Source organism: Urocampus carinirostris, chromosome 11 (assembly GCF_059441175.1).
Source record: "Urocampus carinirostris isolate Australia breed hairy pipefish chromosome 11, RoL_Ucar_1.0, whole genome shotgun sequence".
Classification (NCBI taxonomy): domain Eukaryota; kingdom Metazoa; phylum Chordata; class Actinopteri; order Syngnathiformes; family Syngnathidae; genus Urocampus; species Urocampus carinirostris.
The window spans coordinates 19,462,269-19,479,521 of record NC_142359.1 but is presented as its reverse complement, the minus strand read 5'-3'; the positions used below and the strand labels follow the sequence as shown (position 1 = coordinate 19,479,521).

The window sequence follows — 17,253 nt, the reverse complement described above, 5'->3', positions numbered from 1 at the left end:
AGTCACAATAACTACGACAGCCAACCACAAAGAGTTTGAGATGAGCTAACGATTTACTGTATACGTTGAGTTGCGTTTTCAGAGTCACAATTTACGAAGATACGAATATGTAGCATCGGTCAAAAGATTTGGGTTTCTGTTGTTGACTTTGATCTCTAGAGAGAGAGGGGGGGAGAGGTTGAGGTGAGAGAAAGAGAGAGAGAGAGCCTTTGATTATACGTATATTTTAAGCTTAGATTCAAACACTTTCACTGAAACTGTAGATCGAACTGCATCGGGCAGACCATTGAACAGCATCGGGATCCTAACGGAGAATGCTCTCGAATTCTGCATTTCTTCTTGGCTCTGTGGATCACTAGTTGACCAGCGTTTTCAGGGAAGAGGCTCTGAGCAGGAATTTAGGGGGAAATTTAATCATAAAGACACGAGGAGGGGAGCCCATGCAAAATTTTGTATAATACTTTTCAAGTCAATGAAGACTTCCCAAAGCGTTTTACAATGTGCTTCACATTTACCCATTCACACACACTCACACACCAATAGCGGCCGTGCAGCCATGCAAGGCGCCAACCTGCTTATTGGAGGCATTAGGGGTTCAGTGTCTTACCCAAGGACACTTCGACATGTAACACGGGATTCGAAACTGCGAACCTGCGATCTCTTGATCCCAAGACGAGCGCTCTACCTCCTGAGCTCCAATGCAGGTTAGCTAAAATCGGGGTAATGTGATCAAACTTTCTTGTCTTTGTGAAAAAACCTTGCTGCGGCATTTTGTACCAGTTGTAGGCTCTTGATGCTAGATTTGGGGGACCAGAGAGTAGTACATTACATTAATAGAGATGGGAGGTAACAAATGCATGAATTATAATGTCAGCATCGGACTCGTCAGCGTAGGGTGAATTTTTGCAATATTGCCAAGATGGGAAAAAAAATTCTCAACATGTAATAGAAACGACAGATTATGGTCAAATGTGACACCTAAATTTTTGATTGAGTCACTCTTGCGTGTATTACTATTTGGCAAGGTTCAGAGCAGTGTTTTAGAAGAAGTTACGTCATTGAGATGGACCAATAATTAACACTTCATTTTTTTCAGGGTTGAGGCACACAAAGTTAAATAACACCAATCTTTTTGTCTCAGTGAAGCAAGCATACTTGTGAATAATATCACATAATGGAAGCTTATACATTCTGAAAAGAACGGGACCAAGTACTGAGCCCTGCGGAATGCCGCAGGTAACACTAAAAGACTCAGAGGCCATATCACCACATCTAAAACAATACGTCCTAGCTGAGAGGTAGGATCTGAACCAGTAGAGGGCAGTTCCTGAAAGACCGGTCCATTTTTCCAGCTGATCCAGTAAAATATTATGGCCCACGGTGTCAAAGGCAGCTCTGAGATACATACGGCAGCAACGACAGTGATCGAGCGTCTGATTCCATTGCCAGGAGAAGGTCGTTGATTACTTTCACTAAGGTCGTTTCAGTAGAGTGATTATCGCTGAATTCTGACCCCATAAATCCACAAAAGATTATTCTCAGACATAAAGTCATTCAGCCGCTGCGCGACAAATTTTTAAAGTATTTTAAACAATAGGTTTGACACAGGTTGTCATGATTGCCAAAGTGAAGTCACCTGGCGGCAATCGTTTGGCGCGCTCTCTGATTGGCTGACATTCTCCTCTTAAGCGGTCAGCGTCCAGAGGAAGACGTCAGACTGTACTTCTGTATTCCTGTGTGTTTTGCCAGATTACTAAGTACCAAAGACTACATTTGTTTGATTCCTGCCTGCCTTCTGATTTTGACCTGTTTCCGTTCCACGTTTTGGACCTGCTCTCCCGCCCTGGCCATCGACCTGCCCACTAAGCTGTACCGATTCCACCTACCTGTCACGGAACTGCCATTCCGTCGGAAGCGGCGTCCAAAACCAGTTCCGACAACTCTTGTAAATAAAGATTCCTTTGAAACAAACGCAATTGGTCCGAGATTCCGTCCTGGTTCATGACACAGGTCTATAATAACATGGGCTTTCCTGGATAAGGTCAGGTTGTTTAAGCGTAGGTTTAAAGAGATTATAAAAGACCTATTTTTTTCAAATTGGAACAGAATGTGTAGTGTTCCTCCCCCACAGTCATCCAGATATGTTCCAAATTATTCCACGCGTCACGGATCCGAGAAATGCATTTTCAAAGTAGACAATTTGATCTCATATCCCCTGGAGCTGTGACGTCACCCGATGACTACGAGAAGCAAAATAAATGGAGTGTCCTGTTGAAAAACAGACGGCAATTGTGGTACTGTAATCAGGGAATACGTAGAGCTCATCTCTATTTGGAACTTTGCTTACCACGTCGCTGGGGTACTTGACTGTTTTGTTCGAGTTGATCATCAAAAGATAAGTTTACCTGCCGTTGTGTCCAGCGTGCCTTCCATTTTTGCCCTCGCCTCTTTTTAGGTATGTGATTGTCACTTTTTCTATCGTGTCTTTCGCCACTTGTCTTGCAATTAATTTAATATTGTTCAGATAGCTCCACGCTAGCGTGCTGGCTCTTGAGAGCTTCCAGTATTGTTTGGTTTAGTTAGCCCCGTTAGCAGTCGGCTAGCCGACCAGCCTGCCGTGCTCATTGTTTTTTCTCCTGGCTGGGTTGGTGTTTGTTGGCGTAGTAGTTTTATTGTTGTTGGCTTCCCGTTATCCAGGCTGCCTACTGCATGCTTTTGGTCACCAGCCTCCGGTTTTTGTGGCGATTAGTCTTTTTTAGCAGCCGGCTAGCCTGCCGTGTCCCGGCTGGTTTAGCCCCTGTTAGCTCTCTGTGTGTAAACTTGGCCAGTTCTTCGCATTTTGGCTGCTCGCCATTTGTTGTACCGTTGCTGCCCCCACCTGCGACACAACGCCTAACCATTCTCCACCAAAACTACCAAAGCTTGGCTAAAAACACGTAAAACCTTTTAAACTAGTTAACGTGTAAACCAATAGGGTGACTGGCCTGCTGGGACGTCAGTGTTCTTCACTTGACGTCAGCGCTTACGAAGTCAAAGACGAGACAGACTGTCTTCAAAACCCATTGTCTTGGAAAATAATCTGAATATATGGATGACATATACAGTGTTCTCGTTTGCCCACGTCCCTGCGTCCTAAACGCATCATTTTTGCTGGGGACGCATAGTGTCAAATCAACGTGCGTCCCTGGGACGCAACTTTTTTGACACAAAATTGACATTATTACCCGATTGCTTTTTTTTTTAAATAAAGATTTATCGCACTCCAAACTTTTTGAGGCAGATCCGCCATTGTTGTTTTGGTCTCGCGGTTCGAGATTTCGTCCGCACGCCGATCTTGGAAAACGAGATTTCGTTGCTTCGAGATGACGTCATTGCTGTGGTGCTTGTCGTCGAGGGAAGGTGAAAATCAACACAAAATTGGTCATTTCTTCAGTCTCAGTAATAAGTAATAATATTCTTCGGAAGATCGCGGGGACTAGGAAAACACGTGTGCTGAAGCGAACAACTCGACGAAAGAAAATAAAAATAAGAATACTCCTAGCAAGAAAAGGACTTTTCTGCCAAAATGGACTCAATTATATTCCTGGTTACGCTGTGAGAAGGAAAATAATGGATTGGACCTTGAGAAGGCATTACAACTGTGGTCAGACAGCAAACCACGAAGAATATATGAACTGAAAACTCTTGAAGTGATAACTGATTTGTATTACAGATTAACTGTGATGATTAAAACTGCATGAATATATAGACTAATATTTCAGCAATTTTATTTTGTATAATGTACAATCTTTGGTGAACTGAAAACTCTTGAAGTGATAACTGATTTGTACTACAAATTAACTGTGATGATTAAAACTGAATGAATATATAGATTCATATTATATATTTGTCGCCGATTTACAATTTCAATATAACACTAAATATTGGGGACCCATAGATCTCTGTTGGGACCCATAGATTTTTGAACATGCGAGTCCCCAGGACCTATCACTTTTCACAGGTCAAATGAACACTGCATATATGGAGATATGATGCAAAAAACATGTCCTGTTTTCTCACAATTTGTGTGTTTTAGAATTCGGGTATCCCTTTAAGGACAGCCGCTGGAACAACATTCAAGGAAAGTTGAATGTTGAGAGCCGTTTCATTCACAATCAACCCATCATTAGTATTGGAATTTTCATCTCTATTCTATCTATCTATCTATCTATCTATCTATCTATCTATCTATCTATCTATCTATCTATCTATCTATCTATCTATCTATCTATCTATCTATCTATCTATCTATCTATCTATCTATCTATCTATCTATCTATCTATCTATCTATCTATCTATCTATCTATCTATCTATCTATCTATCTATCTATCTATCTATCTATGTGAGATAAGGTTTATATAAGTTATAAAAGTTACCTGTATTGTTTTGTTCTAAAAAATAAACATTTCAGAAAATAACATGCTCTATAAAGTACCTACCTACCTACCTACCTACCTACCTACCTACCTACCTACCTACCTACCTACCTACCTACCTACCTACCTACCTACCTACCTACCTACCTACCTACCTACCTACCTACCTACCTACCTACCTACCTACCTACCTACCCACCTACCTACCTACCTACCTACCTACCTTGGTAATATCCCTCAAGAGGGGTGACTGACAGCAAGACAAACACATACAAAAAAAATAAAACAAAAAACACACAAAAAAATTTGGGACCGTGGCCAACCCAAATGCCCAAACACCCAAACAAGTTAGGCACCTCGGCACCCAAGTTGGTCATGCTTTCGTCCCTCCAGATGAAACGGGACACCAGAAAGCGGCCATGTCACCCGGGTCAGGGTGACACAACACACTCATCTATTTAACAGTAGGGCCCGACAGCTTTCACTGGTTTACCCCTGCCGCATCATACGGGTGCCCAGCCCATCCTTAAGAACGCGTCCACAATCCCACTATCCTTTCACAACTTTCAAAGCTGCCAGGATGCAGAAAAAAATGATTTTCATCTCTAGTTGGAACAAAAGAGGAGCAATCTGAATTTGGTAAATCAAAGAACAAACGAGCATTCTCTGCTTTAATTTTGGTTCACACTCTCTCACACAATTCCTGTGACGGAACGTTGTCACGTTACAACAACTTGTAGACAAAAAAAATTGCACACATTTAGCGCGTGCTTGTCCGGTCAATGTTATAATCTTCTAGCAGTTCTTTGCCAGGGGTCGGAGGTAGCAGGTCCCGGTTCAGCATCCGAGTCCGCTGACGGCGCCGATGCGATCCATTTTCAAGCCGAAGCATCCCCGTCCTCCCAGGGACACCCACTTGCCGCCTCGTCGCCGGATCTTGGCGTGGCCCCGCAGAGCGTCCACCAGGAAACGGGAACGCACCTCCGGGGCCCCCTCTCGTCTCTGGTGGGCCGCCGACCCCTCGGAAGGAGGCCCCGTGTCCATCAGGAGAGAGGAGAGCCGAGATCCAAACAATGCGGTCATGGCCTTGAAAACAGAAAAGTCGCAGTCGGATAATTAGTATTATTATTAGTGGCAAAACCGAAAAATAGATGCTTCTCCTTTGCCCTTCTGGAGACTGATTTTGGTCACTCTATGGCAGGGGTGTCAAACTCATTTGAACTCGGGGGCCACACGGTAGAACAAACATTCTGTCGGGGGCCGGACGAGTAGATTTAAGAGAAAGAAAAATAGAGATAAAGAAATAAGAGAAAGAGGGAGGGAAAAGGAGAGAGGGCGGGACAAAGAAAGGAAAAGAGAGAGAGGGAGAACGCATGAGAAACAAAAGATAAAAAGTCATGAGAGAGGGGGAAAAGAAAGGGAGAGGAAGAAAGAAATCCAAAGAGAAATAGAAAGACAGAAGGAGAGAAAAGAGAAAAGAAAGCGCGAAGGGTATGAAGAGAGAGAGAAAAGAGAGAAAAGGAAAAAAAGGAAGTTAGAGCAAAAGAGGTTAAAAGACACAGAGTGAGAAAGAGACAAAGAGCAACAAAGGAAGAGAAAAAGAGAGACACAGAGAGTGAAAGAGACAGAGTGGGAGAAAAGGGGTGAAAAAGAAAGAGAGAGAGAGAAAAATAAATACAAGTACAGGGTCTTTGCGAGAAGCTCCTGGCTTTGGCAACATCAAGTTGACATATTTCAACCTGCACCTTGTTTTTATCTTGCGCTCTTCTTAGTGTTGTCTCGCGGGCCGGATTCAATCCCTTAACGGGCCTGATCTTGCCTGCGGGTTGCCTGTTTGACACCAGTGCTCTATGGCCAGTGTTGGGACTAACACATTAGTAATGAACATGTAACACATTATTTCTGCTAAATATTTAGGCATCAATCATTTTGTCAACAACCAGGCTCTTAATAACTACCTGTCGCAGTTGCCATGGTGCCCAATTGGCCCCGCCCATGTGGCGCCAGCAGTGGGTCATTGACAGATTGGCTTTCTTTCTATTTAAGTTCAGTGTTCTCACTCTCCGTTTCACAGTCCGTCAACGAACCTCTGCCCCGCAAGACATGGGTTCTGACTCGGTCTTGTTTCCTGTTGGTATTTCCTACGCGGTATTGTTCCCATTTGTTTTTTAATTTCAGTTTCCAGTTTTGTTCCCGTCTATTTTTGTCCTGTTTATTATTCTCTCCAGTTTTCGTTCCTGTCTAGTTTGTCCTGTTCAACTGTTTTAATATCAATCCTGTTTAGCTCGTCCCGTCCTGTCCGGTATCGACCCCATCTGTCTGTTATCTGCTCGGGCAATTGGTGTTGATGTCGTCGGTCTCTGGCTTCCTGTCTTCCCAAGCCAGACCGCTGACTAATGTGCATGACTCCCCAATTCCTGTAAAATAAAAGTTTATGTGAGAAATGTCACGCATTTGGGTCCTAATCCTGTTTCGGTTCATGACACTACCTACAAAATACAACTGAGTACAGTTATTCTAGCGCCGTCTCAAGCTCTGAGTAAGAGAGCTCTGAATTTCTCCTCATGAAGATATTTGCCCCACTGCGTAAACTGTACTCGCATCTAAGCTGGATTTAAAACAATATACTAAAATCCGGACGATAGCTTATATGAGCATATTTGGTTGAATGTCACTCGAAACGAATGGTAGGTAACACATGAGGGGAGGGGCACGGCTTATACAGGAACAACAAACCAACCCAATCAATGGGGCAAACTTAAGCACAGAATTTTCAGTAAAAGTGTGCTGAATTTAGTTATGTGATTCAAATAAAATATTAAAGGGACAGTGTGTATTTGTTGACCCCTCGATGTCACACTAAAACGAGTGCTGAAAAGAACAAGGCAAATAACGAACAAACGCACCATCTTACTTCTTATTTTTTTACCCAGCCATTTTGGGGGCTTTGGGTACCCATAGCAGCCAATTGCCCCCCCATTAATGATTCCCCTAAAACACAGATTGAATCTGGACCGCGAGACAACACTCAGAGAAGCGCAAGAGAAAAACAAGCTGCAGGTTGAAATATGTCAACTTGATGTTGCCAAAGCCAGGTGCCTCGAACAAAGACACTGTACTTGTATTTATTGCTCTCTCTCTCTCTCTCTCTCTCTCTGTCTCTCTCTCCCTCTTTTCCACCCCTTTTCTCCCACTCTCTGTCTCTTTCACTCTCTGTGTCTCTCTTTTTCTCTTTGTTGCTTTGTCTCTTTCTCTCTCTCTATGTCTTTTTAACTTCTTTTGCTCTAACTTACTTTTTCCTTTTCTCTCTTTTCTCTTTCTATCTTCCTACCCTTTGCGCTTTCTTTTCTCTTTTCTCTCCTTCTGTCTTTCTATTTTTCTTTCTTCCTCTTCTTTTCTCTTTTTATCTCTTTTGTTTCTCATGCTCTCACCCTCTCTTTCTCTTTCCTTGTGCTGCCCTCTCTCCTTTTCCCTCCCTCTTTCTCTTGTTTCTTTATCTCTCTTTTTCTTTCTCTTTAATCTACTAGTCCGGCCCCCGATATAATGTTTGCTCTATCGTGTGGCCCCCGAATTGAAATGAGTTTGACACCCCTGCCCTAAAGCGACAGTAAACCTTACAAACGCAACGCAGCACCTATTTACTCACAGCAAGACAGACTACGTAGAATAAAAAAACGGAGCAACCTCATGTAAAAAAGTTTATTTTCTTTACCAGGCAAACGACACATACAATTCTTTTAGCATCTTTCTTAGTTCTTTAGCCACTTGCGGTAAATTTAGAGTTATTTATAATACGTAGAAGGTTAAAGATTAGAGACAAAAAAGGAAAAGACGAAATCGGACTAACAGTACGATTTTTTAAAAAAAAATGTATTTTTTCCCTGAGCAAAAATTGTCATATTGCGTACACAATTTAAACTAATAATAATAAAAAAACTATATGTTCTTTGAAACAAATGCATGTCTTTTCATGATTACTGATGTGACTCGGCTGTGCCCGCTCATTTGCCGCCACCCGCCACGGGTTCTGATTGGCTCCCTGTCACTATTTGAACCAAATCCTGTCAGTCCCCGGTTGTCAGTCCGTCTGCGAACCACAGTAAACACTAGGCAAGCCTTTTTCGGCCCTGACTCCCACCTGTCCCATTTTTTGCTCCCGTCTGTCTTCGGCTTGACCCGTTTTGATCCTGACCACGTCTGCTCACCCGTCCCGGCTTACGACCTCTTTTTGTCCATGACTACGTCTACTCTCCCGTTCTGGCTTACGACTCGCTTCTGACCCCGACCACACACTTTGCTCTCCCAGTCCCTGCTACCGACCCGTTTTTCGTCCCTGACACCGCCATCGCTCGCTATGGAAGATCCACTTCCGCATTCGGAGCACCATCCGAGTAAAATAGCGACTTGCTTCCTGCGTCCAGCGAACACCGGTTCGTGGGCGCAGCCCTTCCTCTTTCCTTTAATAAAACCTGTGAGAAACGTAATGCAATTGGGTCCTGTTTCCGTTCTGGTCCTGACACTACCTCGGACTGACTGGATTCGGAAGAATGCTACGTTTAGTGTACTGTCGATTGGAATAACATTTTTATTTTCCATGGACAGGAAAAATAGCCTACTAGTGGAGGAACACCGATTGAGAAAGTTCAGAGGGCCAAGGGTGGCGCTAGGGTCCCAGTTAAGGAGCTACAAGCAGCGGTGGGACGTCAGGGCCTGCATGGACTTCTCTGCTGGCCTATAAACGATCTGAATCATGCGGTATTAAAGGTGGGGTATGTCGTTGAAGGTGTCTTAAAAAAGTTGAAAATAGAATATTTTCTCCGTTAAGTACGGGTTGACAATACCAACTGAGTTCAAAGAGCCTTTACAGTGGGAACACTGCACCTTTTATCTTACTTTTAGCACCGCTGTTCCGGGACTTGCAGCACAGCAGGAAGCGCCTTCCCTTTTTGTTGTTGCCTTAGAATGGTGAAAGTAAGAAAAGGCCTTGTTTGAAATACAGTCCAAACGCCAACCCAAACTCCCAAAAAGATGAAAAAGTAAGTGTTTATTAGTACCTAAGAAATGATGTGACTGAGGCTGCGATCATGACTTTAAGCCAGGAGATGGCGGCAGAGAGTTACAAAACTTCAAGTTGCAGACACCGCATTTAGTTATATTTTGTCTATGAATATATATCAAAAAAATCGAAATCATCTGTCAGGTTCTTTTCAATGCTTTTCCCCTGATTGTGTTGCTTCCAGATGTGACGTTTCACATTTAAGAATTAAATCAAGTCATGTTTGTTTATATAGATCTTAATTACGAGAATTCTCAAATACACAGACATTATCGACATAAAATATGAGTTTTTAAAAATTCCCTAGGCTCACAATAGCCCTAAACATGATCTAATAAGTTGAAACATTACTACATTTAAAAAAACTCTAGTAAAATAGTGACGTAGACTGCCCAGGATATTAATTTGTATTAACTACATAATTACATTTTCATCAATGTCTCTGTCAGAACCAGAACAGACGGAGGACCCAGACGCGTAACGTTTTCACACAAGCTTTATTTTACGGGAATGGGGCAGTCATGCGCGTGAACACAAACGCCAGTGATTCTGCGATCGCTAGGCGGAAGAAGTAAGATAGAAAAACAGAAAGCCAGAGGCAGACGAGATTGATACCAGATACACAAGCAGATACCGGACAGACGGGATCGATACCGGACAGGGCGAGCTAGACGGGATCGATACCGGATACTGGCGCAAGATACCGGACAGGACGAGACAGACGGGATCGGTACCGGATACTGGCGCAAGATATCAGACAGGATGAGACGGGCGGGATCAATACCGGACACTGGAGACTGGAGCAAGATATCAGACAGGAAGAGATGGGGGGGATCGATAACAGATACTGGAGACTGGAGTTAGATATCAGAGAGGACAAGATAGACGGGATCGATACTGGATACTGGAGACTCGCACAAGATATCAGACAGGATGAGACAGGCGGGATCGATACCGGATACCGGAGACTGGAGCAAGATATCAGACAGGACGAGATAGACAGGATTGATACCAGATACTGGAGTCAGGAGTCAGATATCAGACAGGACGAGACAGACGGGATCGATAATGGGCAGGATACACAAGCAGGATAGCGGACAGAGTAAAAAAATACACGTCTTGCGGGAGCAGAGGTTCGTTGGCGGACTGACAAAGGGTGAGTGAGAGCACTGAGCTTAAATAGGAGGGAAGCCAATCAGGCAACGAGCCGCAGCTGGCGCCAAACGGGCGGGGCCAATTGAGGGCAATGGGCAGCTGTGACAGTTTAGTACATACTTTTTTAATATTTTGAATTTCTTTACGTGTGTGGTTATGTTAAAGCAGTTTTAGGGGGTCGCTTATATACCATGTAGACATATATGGGATTACAGTACATACATTGTCTCTCTCTTCCAATCTTATGTTCTTTCGTTCTTTCTTTCTCTTTTTCCCTCTTTCTCTATATTATTCTCTCTTTTTTATTCTCTCTCTCTTTCACTCCCTCTCTAATTCTCTCCTTTTCTTTCTCTCTCACTTGAATCTACTAGTCCGTGAGTTTTTTTCCAACCATTTGGCCCCTGAGCCTAAATGAGTTCCACACCCCTGCTGTAGAAGGTCAGGTTATGGGTAACTTGCAACCTAAAATGTAATTACTTACTTATACTTGTGGGATTGTGGATCCTTGGGAAACCAACTAAATATAATATCTAATTACAACATTTTGTTAAAAAATAAATAGCACAAAACGAAAAACAAAACTGTCTTGCTTTCCGTAGAAGGTCAAGTAAGCTGACGTCACTTGGAAAGCCGTTAAAGTTATTAGCGTAACTATCAGGCTAAAACACATTACATCCATTACTTGTTGCCAGGGTCAAAATCTAACCGGAGGCCTTCGGAATCAGTTCTGCAGGCCTTGAGGCATAACAGCATTCTCGATAAATCTCTCGGTTTAGCCCAGGGGTGCAGTTGACATCTGGGAACTTTTAGTTTGTTTTTTGTTTTTTTAATCAAGTGCTCCTTCACTACAATAGGGAGCAGTGTAAAGCTGTATGTGGAAAAACATGCTGATTCAATCTTATCGTCTTTGATTAAAAAAAAAAAAATCAGCACTACATATTTGATCTATTTTTGTTTTGCCGTTTTTTTAATATTGGGCTCTTGAGTTAATTATGTTGTTAATAATGTTCTATCAACAGGATATGATCGAGATGCACTGATTTAGCTATTTAAATTACGAGTCAGCGGAGCAAGGCCTTCTGGAAGGCGTGACGAAACGTTAGAGGTTCCACAAACTATGATTAGCCGGCGGGCAGTAATGGGCGTCTCACAACAAAGAAAGGGAAGAAAGAAAAACCTGTGTCCATTGCTTATGTAGAATGGACTTGTAACAATTACACCATCCCCTGATCTCAAACCAACAGGAGGGCAAGGAAAAACTCAAAACCCCATTCCTAAATAATGTTGCAATTTTATAAGGTGGTTATTGATGCTCCTTTATTTGTGTCGCAGCTGTAGTTGCAGTAAATCTTTCATAGCCATAAAAATCTATTATAACATTGCTAAAATCCGTCCTATACTATCTCAGTCGGATGCGGAGATTATAATTCACGCGTTTGTTAACTCCTGTCTCGATTACTGTAATGCACTACTCCCCGGTCTTCCGATGACCAGACTCAAGAGTCTTCAGCTGCTACAAAATGCCGCAGCGAGGCTTTTAACTAAGACTATAAAGTCCGATCACATCACCCCAATTTTGGCTAACCTGCATTGGCTCCCTGTTAGCCTAAGATGTGATTTCAAGGTTCTCTTATTATTATACAAAATCATACATGGACTTTCCCCCTCATATCTTTCAGATCTGATTTCCCCCTATGTTCCGACCTGAAGCCTTCGTTCTGGTGATCCCAAGAGCAAAGAAGTGTTCTGCTGGTTGGAGAGCGTTCTCCATCCGGGCACCGGTGCTGTGGAATGCTCTTCCCCCTGAGATCCGATCTGCAACCTCAGTGGAAATGTTTAAATCTAAGCTTAAAACTCACTTCTACTCTATAGCATATGAATAACCTACTCTTCTCATGTGCAATACCCTGTGAAGCCCTTTGAGACTCTTTGTGATTAAGGGCTATACAAATAAAAATGTCTTGACTTGACTATTGAGGGTTGGATTGATTCAGACGTTGTACTACTGAAGGCCTAGGTGTGAAATACGGCTACAGGTAGTTGATTGACGCAGGTACGATTGACAGTAGACGATTAAACCTATACGAACGGAGACCCCGTTTTTCCATGAGGAATCAGCACTTGCCCAAGACACACCAACCAATCATCTTCCACATTTTCACGTAACCACGACGTCACGGCAGGAAGATGCCGATGCTCTCGTTCTGGATAAGAAGACCACCAGGACCGACCTTGACATCGTGGCTCTGAGAGGAGGGTCTGGACTCGGCGGCGAGGACGAATATGAAGACCAAGAGGGAGAAAAAGGAGGCAGACGACGTGTCCATTTCGTAGTCGGTATCGCTAAGCTTCGATCGGCTGGTTTTCAACGCTAGTCCGAAGATCCCGACACAACTGGTGTCGGTCGTCGTTATCGATGGGGAGTCCTCTTCCAAATGAGCTACCTCCCTGTTGGAATGCGTCTGAGGGACGAGGTCCTGGTTGGCCTTTTATAGCCGTTTGGTGGCGTGATGTCACGCATGCTTGGTGCTGGGGTCACCGTGGCGACCGAGGCGCTCTCTTACACGCCAACTGAAGGTCTGGATTGGGAGGGTTGTAGATGCTTTGATGGGAAGTCACCTGGAGAAGATTCCATCCAGGTCTGCATCCATCCATCTTCTCCAAGGTGCATTCTCACTTTGGTGCAATGGTGGTGCTTTCATGCATGCACATTACCAAATCATGCATATGAATTTCCCTCTATTCCCACTCGCCAACCATTTTTAACGTGAGTTTCAAGTCGCTTTTTTTTGCTCGCTTAAAACACTACTACTTTGAATACAAATTCTTTTAGTTTTTTTCTGCGGCGTGTTAGGAAATAACCTATTAATATGTATCGTTTACCAAATTGGTAAATTAGTTATCTGACTCCATTAACCAAACATAACCTTCACTCACCTAACAATGCATGCTCCTTTCTTTTTGTGAAGAGACGGACAAGAGACCGGCATTTCCACACGGGGGCAGATTTATTTTCTTAAAGTATTTAACATAGTGAACTCCATGGAATTAGCCGAATTATTGTCGCTCGAGTCTTCGTCGAGCCTTTTCACTCTCGATTGTCCCTCTCGATCGATCTTCTCCGATCTTCTGAAGTTCTTCTCTCGACTCACGTCCCTCCGCCAGCTGGTGTGTCGGCTCCTCCCGTGGGCGGGCCAGAGAATCCCCATGTGGGCTCCACCTCGTCGCCTCGATGTCTGGACCCCTGCGTCACGAAGGCCCCTCTTGCGCCGGGAAGCGCTGATTATCACATCAGCCCTTCGTCCCAGTTCCTGCTGTTTTCTGTAAACATCATTCTTCACAAGGTTGCATTGACCTCGCCCCACAGCTCAGCCAGTGAATATCTTTTGCATTTAAATGTAATTTGTATTTGATCGTACCAAATCCCTTAGAGTCAAATATATCAAACCCTTCAGGCGGCACCGAGGAAAACAGCAAGCTGCTCTTTTTCACAACGCATGTGCTCTAAATACAAAATGCGGCAGTGACGTCTGTGAACATTTTTTGCCAACGTTATTCATATAATACATAACAGGAGAAAAACTTTATTTTGGATTTACAATGTACTCTCAATATTTCATCTGTTACACTCACACATCAAATCTTCAATTTATACATCCTAATTGAACAGCAGTGGAACTATCGAAAAATGCTGCACTTCTCTTACCGAATCATCGGTGTCAATCGCAGGTCACGAAAATTTCCTATAATCCTCAAGGAACGATAACGAGCGAATGCAATTGGGTCCATTACTGCGGCAGCTCCCAAAGACAGCAACATAAAAAAAAGCTCATCTATGTTGCAATCTGGCACTGTTCTTCCAAGTATAGTTGTCTGGGCTGTCAGGGTTGTGCTCAAAAGTTGCAGAAGCACAAAGTAGGAATAGATTAGTGCAGTGATCGTTATTTTGGGAAGGGTTTGATACACGGGGAGGCAGCAGTAACTACAAGAAAAGAGGCAGCAGTCGTGGTCCAAGAGGCAGGCGATGGGTTGGTGATCCAGCAGGCTGCAACAGTGGCAGTCCAAGAATTCTTCAGGTGGTACTCATAAAGAAGGGTTTGGTACACCACCATACGACACTAGACTCTGATACCAACTAGCACTGAGCCTCAAAAGTGGCGTGTTTAAACAGTGAGCAGGGAGAGGTGTGATTGGAGGGTAATCAGGGCATGTGACACCGGCTGTGGGGTGGAAATAAGAGCCAGGAAGTGAGTAATTAAATAAGGTAAAGGCAAGCAAAAGGGAGCGAGAGAGGAAACCAAACCTGAGTAACGGACTGTGACATTGGCACTGTCGTCTAGAAATATAGGGCTCAAATTTTAGGCGGCGCAGCCCTCATTCGTGTTTTATTTCTGCGTAGTAGTAAATATGTGCTCGTCTTTGTAATCACCATGATCCGAAAACATCTCATTAGCTGCACCGCTTATCCTCAATAGGGTTGCGGGGGTGCTGGAGCCCATCCCAGCAATCATCGGGCAGTGGGCAGGGGACATCCCGAACTGGTTGCCAGTCAATCGCAGGGCACACGGGGACAGACAACTCACTCGCTCATTCACACCTAGGGACAATTTGGACCGGCCAATTCACCTGAAATGCATGGTTTTGGAATGTGGGAGGAGTGCTCGGAGGAAACCCACGCAAGCACGGGGAGAACATACAAACTCCGCACAGGAAGTCTGGAGCTGGATCTAGCTCGCCCTGTCCGGTATCGATCCCGTCTTGATCCGAAAACATGTGAGGTAAAAAAACTGAGGTGTGAGAGGCATCAACCCCTATTGCCATGGTTTATTGCCGGGCTTAAAATGTAAGAAAATGACATGAATGAGTTCATTTTTATGTCTGTTTAAGCAAAATTGAGTTTCGTTCTTAAATTGGAGCATGCGGCTTTTAATCCGGGGCGCTCTTTATTCCAGAATTTACAGTAATCGTTTATTCGTCCGATTCTTGGGACGACAAACTCATGGGATTCGCACTCCCGGGCAATTCCTGCGGGAATAGAAGTCAGATGCCAACATGTCTACCTTCCCCACGATGATTTTGGTAACTTACTCTTCCTCCCAACGGTGACCCCTGGACTTCTCACGCCGCCTCCTCGTAAAGTGTCGCCGTGGAGACCGGCTCGCCACGGTGAAATATTTCCCGCGGGAGAAGAGCCGTTGGGGTGGCGCTACGGACAATCACATGGTGCCGAGCTGAAAGTGCGGCCGATGACCCGCCCGCCCATCTTTTGTCCGGGCCCCCACATTGACGTCAGCGCTCGGCGTGATGGGCCATTTTTCCGTGTGATTGATGAGAAGTTGTGTCTACCCCCCCAGACACACATCTAAGACCTGATCGTATAGAGGGGCTTTCACTGGCGTCACGTTCTCAGCAGTACCCGGGATACGTGACCACGGTGGTGATACGGAAGTGGACGAGTCACCATTTGTCCAGCGTTTCCTCTAAGCTGCGCGTGTGCGCAATTGCGCACTGCTCGCACAAGAAAATCTAGCCAGCGCACAAAAATGAGGGCTCAAAATTACTTATTAAGAAGCGACTTAAGTCAAAGTTACAGTGGATGAAGGTAAAAATACACGGGTTCCCCTGACGTTGTGTTCTAAATGCGGTATTTTGAAGTCGAGTCGAAGTAGAACGAAGTTGAGTAAAGTTAGTAGAGTTTGTCAAGAACCGGCTTCTTCGGCTCGGCTCGGCTCACTAAAAAGGGTCCTAAACGGCTCTTCAGTTTGTTTTTGCTTCTTTAATCCCAACATGAGCAAATATTAAGTAAAATTATGCACAAAAAGACTTAAAGGAAGGGGGAATAGAACAAAAAAGAAAAAAAATACCAAAATGAAAAAGGAGTGAAAAGCTGAGAAAAAAAGAAACAAAAGGAAGAGAAAAAAGAAGGAAAAATTTAGAAAAAAAGACAGAAAAAAAGAAAAGAAAGAAATTTAGGAGAAAAGTAAATAGAGAACAAAAAGAAAAAAGTAACAGCTCGGGAAAAATAAACACAATGAGATTTTTTTTAAAGGAATTTAAAAAAAAAGTAGAAAAAAACACCAAAAAATGAATAAAAAGTTTGTGTTGCATTCAAATAATTTCCAATTGTATCAAGTGAATCTTGTTGCCAACATTGTACTTCCACGAGAAAATGTGATTAAGTACAGTTCTGTATCTTACAACCGACTAAATAAGCCCCCAAAAATGTTAATGTTATGCAACAAAATATATCAGGAAAAAAAAAGAAATGGATATCTTGTGAAAGAATTGTAAGAACAAACAACGTTTTTAGGCCGTACAACCTTTGCAATAGTACATGAGTCGATTCATTCAAAAGAGAAAAATAATTTTGCATTGTCAAGTTTTGGACATGTTTGATAATGAATTATCTTGCCACACTTGGGATTGCTGTTGCTCACTGTTGTTTCAAGCGTTGCTCACCGACTTTGGGTGAACGCTCAGACCCGTGGAAAATGACAGGGAACATTGCATATGTCTGCTGGAAATTGCGCCGTTTCCACCTATTACCGGTGTCTGCGCAATCCAAAAGCTCAGCAAAGTCCGCCGTAGTCCGCTTATTTATAAATGCTTGCATCAACAGGGCCCT

The 17,253-nt window shown here is 43.6% G+C and overlaps 1 protein-coding gene across 1 annotated transcript; it reads right to left on the bottom strand.

Annotated features, from left to right (window-relative positions):
• Positions 1 to 5,074: 5,074 nt before the first annotated feature.
• Positions 5,075 to 13,077, bottom strand: nppcl2 (natriuretic peptide C-like 2). Its single transcript, XM_088347711.1, has 2 exons — positions 12,860 to 13,077; positions 5,075 to 5,503 (listed from the first exon to the last, which is right to left on the bottom strand). Exons 1-2 carry the CDS (start codon positions 12,953 to 12,955, stop codon positions 5,255 to 5,257), a joined length of 345 nt encoding a protein of 114 aa, XP_088203837.1. The 5' UTR covers positions 12,956 to 13,077; the 3' UTR covers positions 5,075 to 5,254.
• Between the last annotated feature and the right edge of the window lie 4,176 nt (positions 13,078 to 17,253).

Coding starts and splice junctions, on each gene's coding strand:
- nppcl2 (XM_088347711.1), bottom strand. CDS start 12,955: ATGGACACGTCGTCTGCCTCCTTTTTCTCCCTCTTGGTCTTCATATTC. Junction 5,504..12,859: donor CTCAGAGCCACGATGTCAAG/GTCGGTCCTGGT, acceptor TCTGTTTTCAAG/GCCATGACCGCATTGTTTGG.